This window comes from Diorhabda carinulata, chromosome 11 (genome assembly GCF_026250575.1).
Source record: "Diorhabda carinulata isolate Delta chromosome 11, icDioCari1.1, whole genome shotgun sequence".
Taxonomy (NCBI): domain Eukaryota; kingdom Metazoa; phylum Arthropoda; class Insecta; order Coleoptera; family Chrysomelidae; genus Diorhabda; species Diorhabda carinulata.
The window spans coordinates 13,759,894-13,777,811 of NC_079470.1; the positions used below are offsets into that span (position 1 = coordinate 13,759,894).

Genomic DNA, 17,918 nt, shown 5'->3' on the forward strand with positions numbered 1-17,918 from the left:
AATGTTATGAGTCGATTTTCTAGAATAATTTTCGAATGGTGAAAGTTGTTTTACTATTTTTAAGGATTATACGGTCCGATAACGTTAAAAGTTTTTCTTCCGCATTATCTTTTGCTACCGTGTTCAGTGGATCAAAAAAACAGGATATCAAATGAACGTTCGTTGAATTTATGCAAATTTATCTTCGTAAAAAAGAAGAAGCTGCGCGGTACAGGGTCGTTCAACAATGGAAACAATTTATCTAAAGCCGGTTCTGTTTGTTTTTTTTTTTATAATAAACTAGGTAGGATCCATTAGGAAAATTAGCGAGAGCCCACCTAGTGTACGTCACTCGAACTATCGATATGTTTGGTACAAAAAAAACGTCATGAAAAAAAAGGGTGTGAGTCAATGGGGTGCGTCTCCAAATAATTTAGAATCCAGTACAAGGCTTTTTTCAATTCATTTTCTTTATGGAATATAATTATTTAAGGGTAGAGTTTATGTGATAATTTATAAAAAGTACAAAAACGTTTTTTAAATCAATAGATAGATAAAAAAAAATGTGAAATTTCGAGATCAGATCACCCCTAATTAACCCCTTGGAATAATTATTACACAAAGCCCTTGAAACTTTTAATTTGTATCAAATTTTTTTCGAAATTTTGGGCCCACTACGCCACTGCTCTGAGTTGTTTCTTATACGGGACACACTGTATATTAATATTCGCGACTAGATATTTAAATAACGTCATTGGTAGAATTGTTTTTTCATAATTTGATTTTTAAACCAACTGGTGAAAATTGACCCCGTGTTTTTGTAAAACGTTCATGGTCAGCTATACCATTTCAAACTGAAATTTGGGTACGTAAAGATTGAATTGTTTACATTAATTATATTCTTACAAATTGTATATAAAATCCATACTCATGACATGGAAATAAAATTTTTAAACCCTTAAAACTTTCAAATTGTATCAAATTTGGTATTTTAAAGTTGAAATCTTATTTTTTTTTTCGAAATTTTGGGCCCGCTACGCCTCTGCTCTGTGTTGTTTCTTATACGGGACACACTGTATATTAATATTTGCGATTAAATATTTAAATAACGTCATTGGTAGAATTGTTTTTTTTTTTATAATTTTATTTTTAAACCAACTTATGAAAATTGACCCCGTGTTTTTGTAAAACGTTCATGGTCAGCTATACCATTTCAAACTGAAATTTGGGTACGTAAAGATTGAATTGTTTACATTAATTATATTCTTACAAATTGTATATAAAATCCATACTCATGACATGGAAATAAAATTTTTAAACCCTTAAAACTTTCAAATTGTATCAAATTTGGTATTTTAAAGTTGAAATCTTATTTTTTTTTTCGAAATTTTGGGCCCGCTACGCCTCTGCTCTGTGTTGTTTCTTATACGGGACACACTGTATATTAATATTTGCGATTAAATATTTAAATAACGTCATTGGTAGAATTGTTTTTTTTTTATAATTTTATTTTTAAACCAACTTATGAAAATTGACCCCGTGTTTTTGTAAAACGTTCATGGTCAGCTATACCATTTCAATGCGAAATTTGGGTACGTAAAGATTAAATTGTTTATATTAATTATATTCCTACAAATTGTATATAAAATCCATGCCCACGGTATGAAAATAAAATTTTTAAACCCTTAAAACTATCAAATTGTATCAAATTTGTTATTTTTTAATTTAAAATATTTTTTTTTCGAAAATTTGGGCCCGCTACGCCTCTGCTCAGTGTTGTTTCTCATACGGGACACACTGTATATTAATATTCACGACTAGATATTTAAATAACGTGATTGGTAGAATTGTTTTTTTTTATAATTTTAAACCAACTGGTGAAATTTAACGACGTGTCTTTGTAAAACGTTCATGGTCAGCTATACCATTTCAATTTAAAATTTGGGTACGTAAAGATTAAATTGTTCATATTAATTATATTCTTACAAATTGTATATAAAATCCATACCCACGGTATGAAAATAAAATTTTTAAACCCTTAAAACTATCAAATTGTATCAAATTTGGTATTTTTAAATTGAAATATTTTTTTTTCGAAAATTTGGGCCCGCTACGCCTCTGCTCTGTGTTGTTTCTTATACGGGACACACTGTATATTAATATTCGCGACTAGATATTTAAATAACGTCATTGGTAAAATTGTTTATTTTCAAATTTATTTCATATCAACTGGTGAAAATTGACGTGTCTTTGTAAAACGTTCATGGTCAGCTATACCATTTCAATGTAAAATTTGAGAACGTAAAGATTAAATTGTTTACATTAATTATATTCTTACAAACTATATACAAAATAACATTTCATTTTCAACGAATCACACAAACTCCAATTTTGACATTCTTCAAAACATTCAACAAAGTCTTCAAATAATATTTATTAAATCATAATGTTATTTCTGTGTACCGTTGAAATATGAACGCATCAAATAATAATTCATTGAAGTGTGAAAAAATGTGTGTCTAAGTGACGTTGAATGATTGTGAGAAAGGCAAAGGATAAGAAATAGCCTCTTGAAAATCTAGACTCAACAATCATCAGTCATATTATACGTATAAACATTATAACGGCCATATTATATTACATATTTAAAACTTAACGGTACTACAATGTATTTACTTCAAATCTAGAACTATTAGATCATTATACAGGGTGTCCCACGACGAGTTAAAACTATCTGTATATGGCAAAATACTTATAGTAAAATCATGAAAATTTCTACGTTTGGGTTTTTTGATACGATCTTTTTAACTAAAATATTTTCAAAGATGGCTGACTTCCGGTTCTACCGGAAGTCGACTGTAACTTTGTTATTTTAAATAGAACACCCTGTATATTCATAGATTTTTGAAATCTACATAGAATTTTAGTATAGTTTTGTCCAAAAACTTTTTTCGAAAAATGCTTATTTCTTTAGTTATTAATATTTTTGTAAAAAAATTGACTGTTGCAGACCCTTATAAATTAATTTTTTACGAGGATATCCATAGAGATATGAAAATCGTTTTTATTCGGTTACTTTTAGCAAGGTCGGACGTATTTCAATCTATGTTGAAAAATTTTTCATTTTATACAGGGTGTGTATAAAAAGTATTCAAAGTTTAACTTCATAAATATCGAATTTCTTCATTTTTTCAAATACAACCACCAGGTTTTTTTTATTTTAATGCATTCAGCCATCTTTAAACTTTCGACACCATTCACGCACGACACCATCACTCATGAAATTTTCCCCATACTTAACTCATTCTCCGATGGATTTCAATTCACACTTGGCGGGAGTATCAAGAATGGCGGACAAGTTTACGTGACTGTAGCACAACGCCGACTGACACAACCTAACTTGACCAAGTAAATATTTCTATTAATATTGATTTTAGAAAAAAAGTTTGAGACAAAAATTGGAGCTCATTAAAAGTTCTATAAGAAAGGTGGAATGTGTTTTTCACCTTAACCTATTCTTTTAGTTATTATGACTCAAAATATTTCCCAACCTAACTTAATTTTCCCCTATTGTGAGTTTTTAGCGATTTTATTTTATTGTGTTGATATTCTGCTTAATCTCCCGTACTAAAACTAAATTTAATCTCGTAGTCTAACAAACTAAACACGAAATTAGTCAACCTCGTTTTGTAGTGTTGATATTCTACTTAATCTCCCGTACTAAAACCAATTTAATCTCGTAGTCTAACAAACTAAACACGAAATTAGTCAGCCTCGTTTGGTAGTGTTGATATTCTGCTTAATCTCCCGTACTAAAACCAAATTTAATCTCGTAGTCTAACAAACTAAACACGAAATTAATCAGCCTCGTTTTGTAGTGTTGATATTCTGCTTAATCTCCCGTACTAAAACCAATTTAATCTCGTAGTCTAACAAACTAAACACGAAATTAGTCAACCTCGTTTTGTACTGTTGATATTCTGCTTAATCTCCCGTACTAAAACCAATTTAATCTCGTAGTCTAACAAACTGAACACGAAATTAGTCAACCTCGTTTTGTAGTGTTGATATTCTGCTTAATCTCCCGTACTAAAACCAATTTAATCTCGTAGTCTAACAAACTAAACACGAAATTAGTCAACCTCGTTTTGTAGTGTTGATATTCTGCTTAATCTCCCGTACTAAAACTAAATTTAATCTCGTAGTCTAACAAACTAAACACGAAATTAATCAGCCTCGTTTTGTAGTGTTGATATTCTGCTTAATCTCCCATACTAAAACCAAATTTAATCGCGTAGTCTAACAAACTAAACACGAAATTAGTCAGCCTCGTTTGGTAGTGTTGATATTCTGCTTAATCTCCCGTACTAAAACCAAATTTAATCTCGTAGTCTAACAAACTAAACACGAAATTAATCAGCCTCGTTTTGTAGTGTTGATATTCTGCTTAATCTCCCGTACTGAAACCAAATTTAATCTCGTAGTCTAACAAACTAAACACGAAATTAGTCAACCTCGTTTGGTAGTGTTGATATTCTGCTTAATCTCCCGTACTGAAACCAAATTTAATCTCGTAGTCTAACAAACTAAACACGAAATTAGTCAGTCTCGTTTTGTAGTGTAGATAATCTGCTTAATCTCCCGTACTAAAACCAATTTAATCTCGTAGTCTAACAAACTAAACAAGAAATTAGTCAGCCTCGTTTGGTAGTGTTGATATTCTGCTTAATCTCCCGTACTAAAACCAAATTTAATCTCGTAGTCTAACAAACTAAACACGAAATTAGTCAACCTCGTTTTGTAGTGTTGATATTCTGCTTAATCTTCCGTACTGAAACCAAATTTAATCTCGTAGTCTAACAAACTAAACACGAAATTAGTCAGCCTCGTTTGGTAGTGTTGATATTCTGCTTAATCTCCCATACTAAAACCAAATTTAATCTCGTAGTCTAACAAACTAAACACGAAATTAATCAGCCTCGTTTTGTAGTGTTGATATTCTGCTTAATCTCCCGTACTGAAACCAAATTTAATCTCGTAGTCTAACAAACTAAACACGAAATTAGTCAACCTCGTTTGGTAGTGTTGATATTCTGCTTAATCTCCCGTACTGAAACCAAATTTAATCTCGTAGTCTAACAAACTAAACACGAAATTAGTCAGTCTCGTTTTGTAGTGTAGATAATCTGCTTAATCTCCCGTACTAAAACCAATTTAATCTCGTAGTCTAACAAACTAAACAAGAAATTAGTCAGCCTCGTTTGGTAGTGTTGATATTCTGCTTAATCTCCCGTACTAAAACCAAATTTAATCTCGTAGTCTAACAAACTAAACACGAAATTAGTCAACCTCGTTTTGTAGTGTTGATATTCTGCTTAATCTTCCGTACTGAAACCAAATTTAATCTCGTAGTCTAACAAACTAAACACGAAATTAGTCAGTCTCGTTTTGTAGTGTAGATAATCTGCTTAATCTCCCGTACTAAAACCAATTTAATCTCGTAGTCTAACAAACTAAACAAGAAATTAGTCAGCCTCGTTTGGTAGTGTTGATATTCTGCTTAATCTCCCGTACTAAAACCAAATTTAATCTCGTAGTCTAACAAACTAAACACGAAATTAATCAGCCTCGTTTTGTAGTGTTGATATTCTGCTTAATCTCCCGTACTGAAACCAAATTTAATCTCGTAGTCTAACAAACTAAACAAGAAATTAGTCAGCCTCGTTTGGTAGTGTTGATATTCTGCTTAATCTCCCGTACTGAAACCAAATTTAATCTCGTAGTCTAACAAACTAAACACGAAATTAGTCAGTCTCGTTTTGTAGTGTAGATATTCTGCTTAATCTCCCGTACTAAAACCAATTTAATCTCGTAGTCTAACAAACTAAACAAGAAATTAGTCAGCCTCGTTTGGTAGTGTTGATATTCTGCTTAATCTCCCGTACTAAAACCAAATTTAATCTCGTAGTCTAACAAACTAAACACGAAATTAATCAGCCTCGTTTTGTAGTGTTGATATTCTGCTTAATCTCCCGTACTGAAACCAAATTTAATCTCGTAGTCTAACAAACTAAACACGAAATTAGTCAACCTCGTTTGGTAGTGTTGATATTCTGCTTAATCTCCCGTACTGAAACCAAATTTAATCTCGTAGTCTAACAAACTAAACACGAAATTAGTCAGCCTCGTTTGGTAGTGTTGATATTCTGCTTAATCTCCCGTACTAAAACCAAATTTAATCTCGTAGTCTAACAAACTAAACACGAAATTAATCAGCCTCGTTTTGTAGTGTTGATATTCTGCTTAATCTCCCGTACTGAAACCAAATTTAATCTCGTAGTCTAACAAACTAAACACGAAATTAGTCAACCTCGTTTGGTAGTGTTGATATTCTGCTTAATCTCCCGTACTGAAACCAAATTTAATCTCGTAGTCTAACAAACTAAACACGAAATTAGTCAGTCTCGTTTTGTAGTGTAGATAATCTGCTTAATCTCCCGTACTAAAACCAATTTAATCTCGTAGTCTAACAAACTAAACAAGAAATTAGTCAACCTCGTTTTGTAGTGTTGATATTCTGCTTAATCTCCCGTACTAAAACCAAATTTAATCTCGTAGTCTAACAAACTAAACACGAAATTAGTCAGTCTCGTTTTGTAGTGTTGATATTCTGCTTAATCTCCCGTACTGAAACCAAATTTAATCTCGTAGTCTAACAAACTAAACACGAAATTAGTCAACCTCGTTTTGTAGTGTTGATATTCTGCTTAATCTCCCGTACTGAAACCAAATTTAATCTCGTAGTCTAACAAACTAAACACGAAATTAGTCAACCTCGTTTTGTAGTGTTGATATTCTGCTTAATCTCCCGTACTAAAACCAAATTTAATCTCGTAGTCTAACAAACTAAACACGAAATTAGTCAGCCTCGTTTGGTAGTGTTGATATTCTGCTTAATCTCCCGTACTAAAACTAAATTTAATCTCGTAGTCTAACAAACTAAACACGAAATTAGTCAACCTCGTTTTGTAGTGTTGATATTCTGCTTAATCTCCCGTACTAAAACTAAATTTAATCTCGTAGTCTAACAAACTAAACACGAAATTAATCAGCCTCGTTTTGTAGTGTTGATATTCTGCTTAATCTCCCGTACTAAAACCAAATTTAATCTCGTAGTCTAACAAACTAAACACGAAATTAATCAGCCTCGTTTTGTAGTGTTGATATTCTGCTTAATCTCCCGTACTAAAACCAATTTAATCTCGTAGTCTAACAAACTAAACACGAAATTAGTCAGCCTCGTTTGGTAGTGTTGATATTCTGCTTAATCTCCCGTACTAAAACTAAATTTAATCTCGTAGTCTAACAAACTAAACACGAAATTAATCAGCCTCGTTTTGTAGTGTTGATATTCTGCTTAATCTCCCGTACTAAAACCAAATTTAATCTCGTAGTCTAACAAACTAAACACGAAATTAGTCAACCTCGTTTTGTAGTGTTGATATTCTGCTTAATCTCCCGTACTAAAACCAAATTTAATCTCGTAGTCTAACAAACTAAACACGAAATTAATCAGCCTCGTTTTGTAGTGTTGATATTCTGCTTAATCTCCCGTACTAAAACCAAATTTAATCTCGTAGTCTAACAAACTAAACACGAAATTAATCAGCCTCGTTTTGTAGTGTTGATATTCTGCTTAATCTCCCGTACTAAAACCAAATTTAATCTCGTAGTCTAACAAACTAAACACGAAATTAATCAGTCTCGTTTTGTAGTGTTGATATTCTGCTTAATCTCCCGTACTAAAACTAAATTTAATCTCGTAGTCTAACAAACTAAACACGAAATTAGTCAACCTCGTTTTGTAGTGTTGATATTCTGCTTAATCTCCCGTACTAAGATCAATTTAATCTCGTAGTCTAACAAACTAAACACGAAATTAGTCAGCCTCGTTTGGTAGTGTTGATATTCTACTTAATCTCCCGTACTAAAACCAATTTAATCTCGTAGTCTAACAAACTAAACACGAAATTAGTCAGCCTCGTTTGGTAGTGTTGATATTCTGCTTAATCTCCCGTACTAAAACCAAATTTAATCTCGTAGTCTAACAAACTAAACACGAAATTAATCAGCCTCGTTTGGTAGTGTTGATATTCTGCTTAATCTCTCGTACTAAAACCAATTTAATCTCGTAGTCTAACAAACTAAACACGAAATTAGTCAGCCTCGTTTGGTAGTGTTGATATTCTGCTTAATCTCCCGTACTAAAACCAATTTAATCTCGTAGTCTAACAAACTAAACACGAAATTAGTCAGCCTCGTTTGGTAGTGTTGATATTCTGCTTAATCTCTCGTACTAAAACCAATTTAATCTCGTAGTCTAACAAACTAAACACGAAATTAATCAGCCTCGTTTTGTAGTGTTGATATTCTGCTTAATCTCCCGTACTAAAATCAATTTAATCTCGTAGTCTAACAAACTAAACACGAAATTAGTCAACTTCGTTTCGTAGTGTTGATATTCTGCTTAATCTCCCGTACTAAAACCAAATTTAATCTCGTAGTCTAACAAACTAAACACGAAATTAGTCAGTCTCGTTTTGTAGTGTTGATATTCTGCTTAATCTCCCGTACTAAAATCAATTTAATCTCGTAGTCTAACAAACTAAACACGAAATTAATCAGCCTCGTTTGGTAGTGTTGATATTCTGCTTAATCTCCCGTACTAAAACCAAATTTAATCTCGTAGTTTAACAAACTAAACACGAAATTAGTCAGTTGATACTACGAATCAAATATATTGTGGTAAAAATATAAAAAATTGTAAATTCTATTTTACGAATTTCATTTGCCTCTCAATTTCCTTGACGTAACTTTCAGGTAAATTGGTTTGTTTCAATTGATCGATTTTCTGTTGTAAATACTCCTCGATACGCCTATTTTTCACCATGTACTCTTGTCTCTGGGCTTTCCCGTCTTCGAATTTCTCTTGTCGATACTTGATTCTCTCCTTTTCTTTTTCGTTTATTTGCTTCAAAAGGAATTTTCTGTGTTTTTCCGTTTCCTCTATCCGTTTCCGTTGATTTTTCACGTCAACATCGTGCAATTGCTTTTGCGTCGCAACCACTTTCCTGAATGCTTCTTCTTCCCTAGCTAACGCCACAGCCTGAGCTTTCCTGATGTACTCTATTTGCTCTGCTCTGGATTTCTTCAGATCCTCCACCACTCGTTGCTTCTTCATCGCTTCTTGTTTCTCTTTTTCCCGCCATTCCTTTTCTTTGGCCTCTTGCGCTCTGGCCGCGTTCAATTCGTCCATCAGAGCTTTCAAATCCTGCGATTTCCCTTGACTTTCCACCATTCGCGCTATCTCTCTTTCCTTCGTCTGTTTAATCAGAGTTTTTTCCCTTTCTAGCGCTTCTTCGCGCTGCTGTTTGGATTTTATGAATTCCATTATCCTCATGTCGGATATTCTGTCTTCTTCTTCTCGTAACGCTTTGTAGTATTCGGCTTCTTCGTTGGCTCGGTCTAATTCTTTCTTTAATCGCGTTTGCACGTTTTTCTTTTCGACGGCTTTTAGTTCTTCTTCTTTTTGCCAAGCTATCAGCGCTCTGTTGATCATTCTGCTTTCTTCTTCGATCTTTTCGGCTTCCAGTAGTTGATTCATTTCGTTTTCTTGCACTTGTTCTTGTACTTCTTTTACGTATCTTTGTCTTTTTATTTCGGCTTCCGCTCGGCGTTTCTCTTCGGATCGGATATTTTTTTGTCGCGTTTGCTCCGCCATTTTATCTAAGCGTTCGTTTTCTTCTCGCAGCTGTTTTTCTATTAATTTCTTTTCGGCTATTTGGGCGTTCCTAATGGCGCGACATTTGGCCGCTAATATTATTTTGCTGATTTGTTTCACTTTATCGTCTTGTTCGATCATCAATTCCTCGGATCTTTGTTTCAAATATAAATTATTTTTGGCGGCTTCCGATTCGACGGCGTTCAATTTGGTGCCGGGTAAATCCTGTTGGGTTTTCTGCGTCGCCATTAAACGCTCCTTTCTATCCAAACTTTCCTGTTGGATTTTCATTTTCTGCTGTTCGGCTTCTTGGATCTTCCGCATCTTTTCCTCCAAACTCACGGGTTTCGCTTGTTTCTTCAACCTTTCGTATTCTCCTTTGGATAAAACGGCCGGGTACTCGATGGGCTCTTTATCTGGTACCACTAGCTCTCTAATTATGTCTTTATCGAATCTTACCACTGTCACTTTGGTTTCCGTAGCCCTCGAAGGTTTGTGATGGATGTATTCCAAATTCGGATCGCATTCTTTGGCGAATATATCGGCACTGATTTTAATGGGTTGTTTTCCAAGATACAATTTTTCATTTGACATCTTTCTTTAATATTATATTTCAATATAGTTTAATATTTCGACGTCTATTTCGTTTACAAAGTCAAAATGACATTTCTATCATCACTAAATGACATATGACATATGACATTAGACAACGAGGATTCATTCTGCGTTCGGTTCGAATGAACAAACATTTTCGTTAATTAAATCGAATTTGCAACTAGATATTAAACTTAAATATAAACATTAGTTTCTAAATAAATAAAAACTCAAAATGTTATTAAATTTATCAAAAATCTTATTATTAATTGTATAATTCTTGAATAGAAAATTGGATCGATTGAATTTTAAAAACACGTTTTTGTTTTGATTTAAAACTTTTTGGAAAAAATGTTAAGTACAACATGTACAGGTACGATAATGGTTAGTTCACAACACGTGTTTATTTACAAGAGAGTAAAAAATGAGTTTTTTTTCATAATTTGAAGTAAAAATTAATTATCAGCTTATCAAATACCTTATTTATTAATCGATTTTGTTTCTACTTTAAATTTGAAACGAAATGGTTTCGAAATTTGTTTTTATTTTTGTATTTTACATCTATTTAGTTAAATTAGAAATGTTTTATCATGTTTTGATACCTCCAGTAAGTATTTTCAATAAATAATCACAATTTATGATAATTTTTTTCAGAATGTTTCTTTATGGCGAAATAATAAAAATCTAAATATCTCCTAAACCATAAATTTTATCGAGTTGAACTAAGAGTACCTTTTTTTTGAAAAATCGATTGGGAAATCCATTTTTGCTATTTTCAGATGATACAGGTTGTCTCTTTGGAAGTTACGGATTAGGTAATTTTATACTTTCGCGGTTCCCTCGTTTTTTGGCTCTAGATAATCGAAAAATCGTCCCATTTCGATGAATTTTTTTTTCAAAATCTGCGTTCTTACGGCGGATTTACGAAAAAAATTATGATAATAAAAAAAAATTAAAACTTATATTGATTTCAGGGCTTTAAATGTTGATGAAAATGCACTAATTCACGTATAATTGTTGATAACTTTTTTCCAAATAATAAATGAAGTTGTAATATTTTTTTTCATAATCTACACAAAAAAATAAGCAAATTGAAAAAAAAATTATACAAAAATGTTGATTTATCATATTTTTACAATCAAATATAATAACAGTTACTCTTAAAATTGACATTTTCTCACATATAATAATTTTTTATTAAGTAATAATTAAAATTATATGAACAAAAACATCTTAAAATCAGTTATTGTAAAGTTAACTTTGAAAAATTTCATAAAAACCATATGAGATCTTTAATTGAGATAAAAAGCGATTAAACAAACATTTTTCAATTTTTTTTTGTCTAAAATGTTCGTTTTTTTGTGTAGATTAATAAAAAAAATATATCAACTGCCTTTGATGCTTGGTAAAAAAGTTATGAACGATTATATGCGAAGAAGTGCGTTTATAATCACATTTAAAGTCATAAAACTATATGAAATTTCCAGGTGAGATATTTTCCATATTTTTTTTTATAAATCGGCCGTGAAAACGAAGATTTTAAAAAAAAATTCATCGAAATCGGATGATTTTTCGATTTTTTATAACCAAAAAACGAATTACAGATTGTTAACCATTGGGCTAGAGCCGCCACTGCCCATTCAAGTAGTAGTGTAGAAGTATCTATTGGACATCGACATACGTAATAATCAATTAAAAATTAATAATATTCGAATGTATAATTTAGAAAATAATCTTAAATATAATCGAGTTATTTATTCATTACCGAATTTTTTGAATTTCGATTCGCCTCGTATAATGTTAAAGAATGCGTTCACGTGGCACAATAACTTTTATAACCGCCCAGTCCGGACCCTTCTGGGAATTTTTACTGGTCCTTTGCGATTTTCCGTTGAGAAATCGTCATACTAATATCGCCATAGTGACTCACAAAAACTTTTTTATCAGAACCCATATACGCATATACAGTCTAGTCGTGTAGCTGGCCAGGTGTCCGGACCAGTCGACGATCTCCAGTAGACCAAGTAAGCTTCATTGGGCCGCGTCAACTTGAGAAATAACTATGTCTAGTTCGGCGTTTTTGATTGTTTTAAGTGTGGCGTGCCTCATTTTGGTACAAAATTCGGTTTATTCGCAATCGGTTTCTGTATCTCCAACCGATGTAATTCCTAAAGCAACAACGAAACCGGACATTTTGGATGTTACTTCTCATATAACCGTTACGGTAGACGATAAAACAGAAGAAGTTAATACGGAAAAGGTTAATGCAGAAACTACTAAACCCGAAATTAAAACAACTAAATCTACGACCGCGGTTCCTTCTTCGCCCAAGGCCAATGATCCAGATGGACATAAAGCAGGTAGTGCAACGATTTTCGTCAATTTTGGAATGCTTGTTATTACCGCTAGTGTGTTAATGAGGTTATAAACAGTTTTTAAAAAAAAAATAAACTTTAAGTGCCTAATTAAATTATGTTACCAATCACACATACTAGTTACTGTTTTCAAATTTAAATTTGTTTATAATTTACACAATTAAGTTAAATTTTTATTATATATTGTTTTTTTTCGTATTTAAAACTCAATTTATAGATTTTGATATACTGGATGTCCTCTAAATTTTGTTATACGTAATTGGTTTTGAAAATACGTTTTTTAAAATGAAAAAAACTAATCAGAAATTGATTTGTATATAATATACACAGTCGAGTTCAATTTTGATTATATTTAAAACTGAATTTATACATTTTGATATACTGGATGTCCACTAAATTTTGTTATACGTAATTGGTTTTGAAAATACGTTTTTTAAAATGAAAAAAACTAATCAGAAATTGATTTGTATATAATATACACAGTCGAGTTCAATTTTGATTATATTTAAAACTGAATTTATAGATTTTGATATACTGGATGTCCACTAAATTTTGTTATACGTGATTGGTTTTGAAAATACGTTTTTTAAAATGAAAAAAACTAATCAGAAATTGATTTGTATATAATATACACAGTCCAGTTCAATTTTGATTATATTTAAAACTGAATTTATAGATTTTGATATACTGGATGTCCACTAAATTTTGTTATACGTAATTGATTTTGAAAATACGTTTTTTAAAATGAAAAAAACTAATCAGAAATTGATTTGTATATAATATACACAGTCGAGTTCAATTTTGATTATATTTAAAACTGAATTTATACATTTTGATATACTGGATGTCCACTAAATTTTGTTATACGTGATTGGTTTTGAAAATACGTTTTTTAAAATGAAAAAAACTACTCAGAAATTGATTTGTATATAATATACACAGTCGAGTTCAATTTTGATTATATTTAAAACTGAATTTATACATTTTGATATACTGGATGTCCACTAAATTTTGTTATACGTAATTGGTTTTGAAAATACGTTTTTTTAAATGAAAAAAACTTATCAGAAATGAATATGATTTTATTTTTATTCACTGTTTGTACATGATTGATACAAATTTCAGTTTTTATGATACCAAATAATCATTTTTTCTCAACTACACTAAAAATTATGACAAATTATGAATATTTGACGTAAGTTTACATTTTACGAAATTATTATTAGACAAAGACGTGTATTGGATTTGCATCAACTAATTTTATAGATTTTGTTGTACAGGTTGTCCCAACGGACAGAAATTATACGACTTTGAAATAAATGATATAAACAAAATTCGTTGACTATTTTTTTCTAACAATTTAAAAGTTTCCAATCAAAATATGGATAAAACCCAAAATGACGTAAAATATAAAACATTGAAACCAAAAAAAACGAAGAAACGAAAAAATTATTTTGATATTTTCATCTCGCCCTCATTATAACTTTAAAAAAATATTTTTTCCCAGAAAATAAAATAAAACTTCAAATAATTATGAATTAACAAAGTGTTTTACTGTATAAAATTATAAGAAATGTACAGGATGTTATTAGTACGTCCGGCTTCGATACTAAAAAGTTTTAAATACATTGATAAAAAACAAAATGGTGGAAGTGGTAGATTTTTCTATCCTACGGGATTTTTAATCAGTTTTAAGTCGATAAACAATTCTAATAAACTGGTTATTACATTTTAAATTAACGTAATAATCAAAAAACATGCCAAAATTCGAGAAAGATTTTCGAACAAATTGAAAATTCAAATTTCGAAACTTTAAATGCCTGTAACTCAAAAACGAGGATCGTACGAAAAACTTTTTTCATACCACGTCATAAATTTACACCCGAATTTCATGTATCAAGTTCCGAAACACCCTGTACACGATAAAGAATTACATAATGAGTTTTTAGTCGATTCTAATATGAGATTTCCGGGAAATCGAAGTTTCTAGACTGTAATGATAATGTATATATAGAACGAAACACGAAAAAACACACCGTACAAAGTAAATTTAATTTATTTAAATAAATTAGTTGAAGTGTTTAGTGTTAGTGGATAATTAGTGTAAGTGTTGGTGTATACATGAGGTAAATATGTGAAAAACTTGTCGGAAAAGAAGAAGAACGTGATATTGTGAAGAATTAACTTCAAATTGGAATTTTTTTTTACGAGTTTGATAGTTTAGATGGGAGTATCTAGAGGCCCGTATCTATTCCGTCATTCAAGTAAACTGATATTGAAATTAATCGAATTACGATATTTATATAGGCCATCAAAAGTTTAACATTGAAAAACTACGTCGTGTTCAATTGTTATTTTTATAACAATTAAATTAAATTTTAATCTCCAGCTGTGTCGAACTAATTTCGAGGTTTTTATTACCGTGGAAATTTTGAAAACCGAGAATTGTGAAAAAAAATTATTGTTGTAATAAAGAAGAAGATGTTTCGGGGAATTTAGTTTTCTAATACACGAAAAGTTTTTTCGTCGCCAACAAAGAAAGAAGAAATTTGTTTTTTTTGCGGCTAGATCCTCAATTTTTTTCATTTTCGATTGAAATTTTGGCGAGAAAATAAACCTTTCAGATTTATATTGATGACTGCTGACATCTTTAGGTTGAGTTCGGAAACTTTGCGCGTAATTCTAGATCGTAGATTGTCTTCTCTATTTGAGACGTTCTGTATATCTATCTAACAAATTTTAGATCAAATTTGCTTTCTTAGAACGTATTTCGATCCAAAAAGTTTGAAATTCAGTCATTTTATCTTTAAGTTCCATCCCATTGAGCGTGATTCACCCTGTATATGGAATTTTTCGAAAATAAATTATTTTTTCTAATAGTTTTTGTGAAAATAATCAAATAAATCGAAATTTATCGATAACAGGCGTCAGAATTCCTCAAAAAACTGTCGATTTTATTACGTGATTGATTCTACGATATAATACAGGGTGTTCCATTGAAAATTATACAATTTCTTTTCTATTTAAGACATTCTGTATATATCTAACTGATTTTAGATCAAAATCGCATTCTTAGAACGTATTTCGATCAAAGAAGTTTGAAATTTAGTCATTTTATCATTAGGTTCCATACCGTTGAGCGTGATTCACCCTGTATATGGAATTTTTTGGAAAAAAATTATTTTTTCTAATAGTTTTTGTGAAAATAATCAAATAAATCGAAATTTATCGATAACAGGCGTCAGAATTCCTCAAAAAACTGTCGATTTTATTACGTGATTGATTCTACGATATAATACAGGGTGTTCAATTGAAAATTATACAATTTTTTTTCTATTTAAGACATTCTGTATATATCTAACAAATTTTAGATCAAAATCGCTTTCTTAGAACGTATTTCGATCAAAGAAGTTTGAAATTTAGTCATTTTATCATTAGGTTCCATACCGTTGAGCGTGATTCACCCTGTATATGGAATTTTTTGGAAAAAAATTATTTTTTCTAATAGTTTTTGTGAAAATAATCAAATAAATCGAAATTTATCGATAACAGGCGTCAGAATTCCTCAAAAAACTGTCGATTTTATTACGTGATTGATTCTACGATATAATACAGGGTGTTCAATTGAAAATTATACAATTTTTTTTCTATTTAAGACATTCTGTATATATCTAACAAATTTTAGATCAAAATCGCTTTCTTAGAACGTATTTCGATCAAAGAAGTTTGAAATTTAGTCATTTTATCATTAGGTTCCATACCGTTGAGCGTGATTCACCCTGTATATGGAATTTTTTGGAAAAAAATTATTTTTTCTAATAGTTTTTGTGAAAATAATCAAATAAATCGAAATTTATCGATAACAGGCGTCAGAATTCCTCAAAAAACTGTCGATTTTATTACGTGATTGATTCTACGATATAATACAGGGTGTTCAATTGAAAATTATACAATTTTTTTTCTATTTAAGACATTCTGTATATATCTAACAAATTTTAGATCAAAATCGCTTTCTTAGAACGTATTTCGATCAAAGAAGTTTGAAATTTAGTCATTTTATCATTAGGTTCCATACCGTTGAGCGTGATTCACCCTGTATATGGAATTTTTTGGAAAAAAATTATTTTTTCTAATAGTTTTTGTGAAAATAATCAAATAAATCGAAATTTATCGATAACAGGCGTCAGAATTCCTCAAAAAACTGTCGATTTTATTACGTGATTGATTCTACGATATAATACAGGGTGTTCAATTGAAAATTATACAATTTTTTTTCTATTTAAGACATTCTGTATATATCTAACAAATTTTAGATCAAAATCGCTTTCTTAGAACGTATTTCGATCAAAGAAGTTTGAAATTTAGTCATTTTATCATTAGGTTCCATACCGTTGAGCGTGATTCACCCTGTATATGGAATTTTTTGGAAAAAAATTATTTTTTCTAATAGTTTTTGTGAAAATAATCAAATAAATCGAAATTTATCGATAACAGGCGTCAGAATTCCTCAAAAAACTGTCGATTTTATTACGTGATTGATTCTACGATATAATACAGGGTGTTCAATTGAAAATTATACAATTTTTTTTCTATTTAAGACATTCTGTATATATCTAACAAATTTTAGATCAAAATCGCTTTCTTAGAACGTATTTCGATCAAAGAAGTTTGAAATTTAGTCATTTTATCATTAGGTTCCATACCGTTGAGCGTGATTCACCCTGTATATGGAATTTTTTGGAAAAAAATTATTTTTTCTAATAGTTTTTGTGAAAATAATCAAATAAATCGAAATTTATCGATAACAGGCGTCAGAATTCCTCAAAAAACTGTCGATTTTATTACGTGATTGATTCTACGATATAATACAGGGTGTTCAATTGAAAATTATACAATTTTTTTTCTATTTAAGACATTCTGTATATATCTAACAAATTTTAGATCAAAATCGCTTTCTTAGAACGTATTTCGATCAAAGAAGTTTGAAATTTAGTCATTTTATCATTAGGTTCCATACCGTTGAGCGTGATTCACCCTGTATATGGAATTTTTTGGAAAAAAATTATTTTTTCTAATAGTTTTTGTGAAAATAATCAAATAAATCGAAATTTATCGATAACAGGCGTCAGAATTCCTCAAAAAACTGTCGATTTTATTACATAATTGATTCTACGATATAATACAGGGTG

The 17,918-nt window shown here is 30.6% G+C and overlaps 1 protein-coding gene across 1 annotated transcript; it reads right to left on the bottom strand.

Annotated features, from left to right (window-relative positions):
* Nucleotides 1-8,761: 8,761 nt before the first annotated feature.
* On the bottom strand, nucleotides 8,762-10,402 carry LOC130899714 (cilia- and flagella-associated protein 45-like). Its single transcript, XM_057809863.1, has one exon. The coding sequence runs from the start codon at nucleotides 10,352-10,354 to the stop codon at nucleotides 8,810-8,812; it is 1,545 nt and encodes a 514-aa protein (XP_057665846.1). The 5' UTR covers nucleotides 10,355-10,402; the 3' UTR covers nucleotides 8,762-8,809.
* Between the last annotated feature and the right edge of the window lie 7,516 nt (nucleotides 10,403-17,918).

What these genes read in the sequence shown, in the direction of transcription:
- LOC130899714 (XM_057809863.1), bottom strand. Translation starts at nt 10,354, where the DNA reads ATGTCAAATGAAAAATTGTATCTTGGAAAACAACCCATTAAAATCAGT.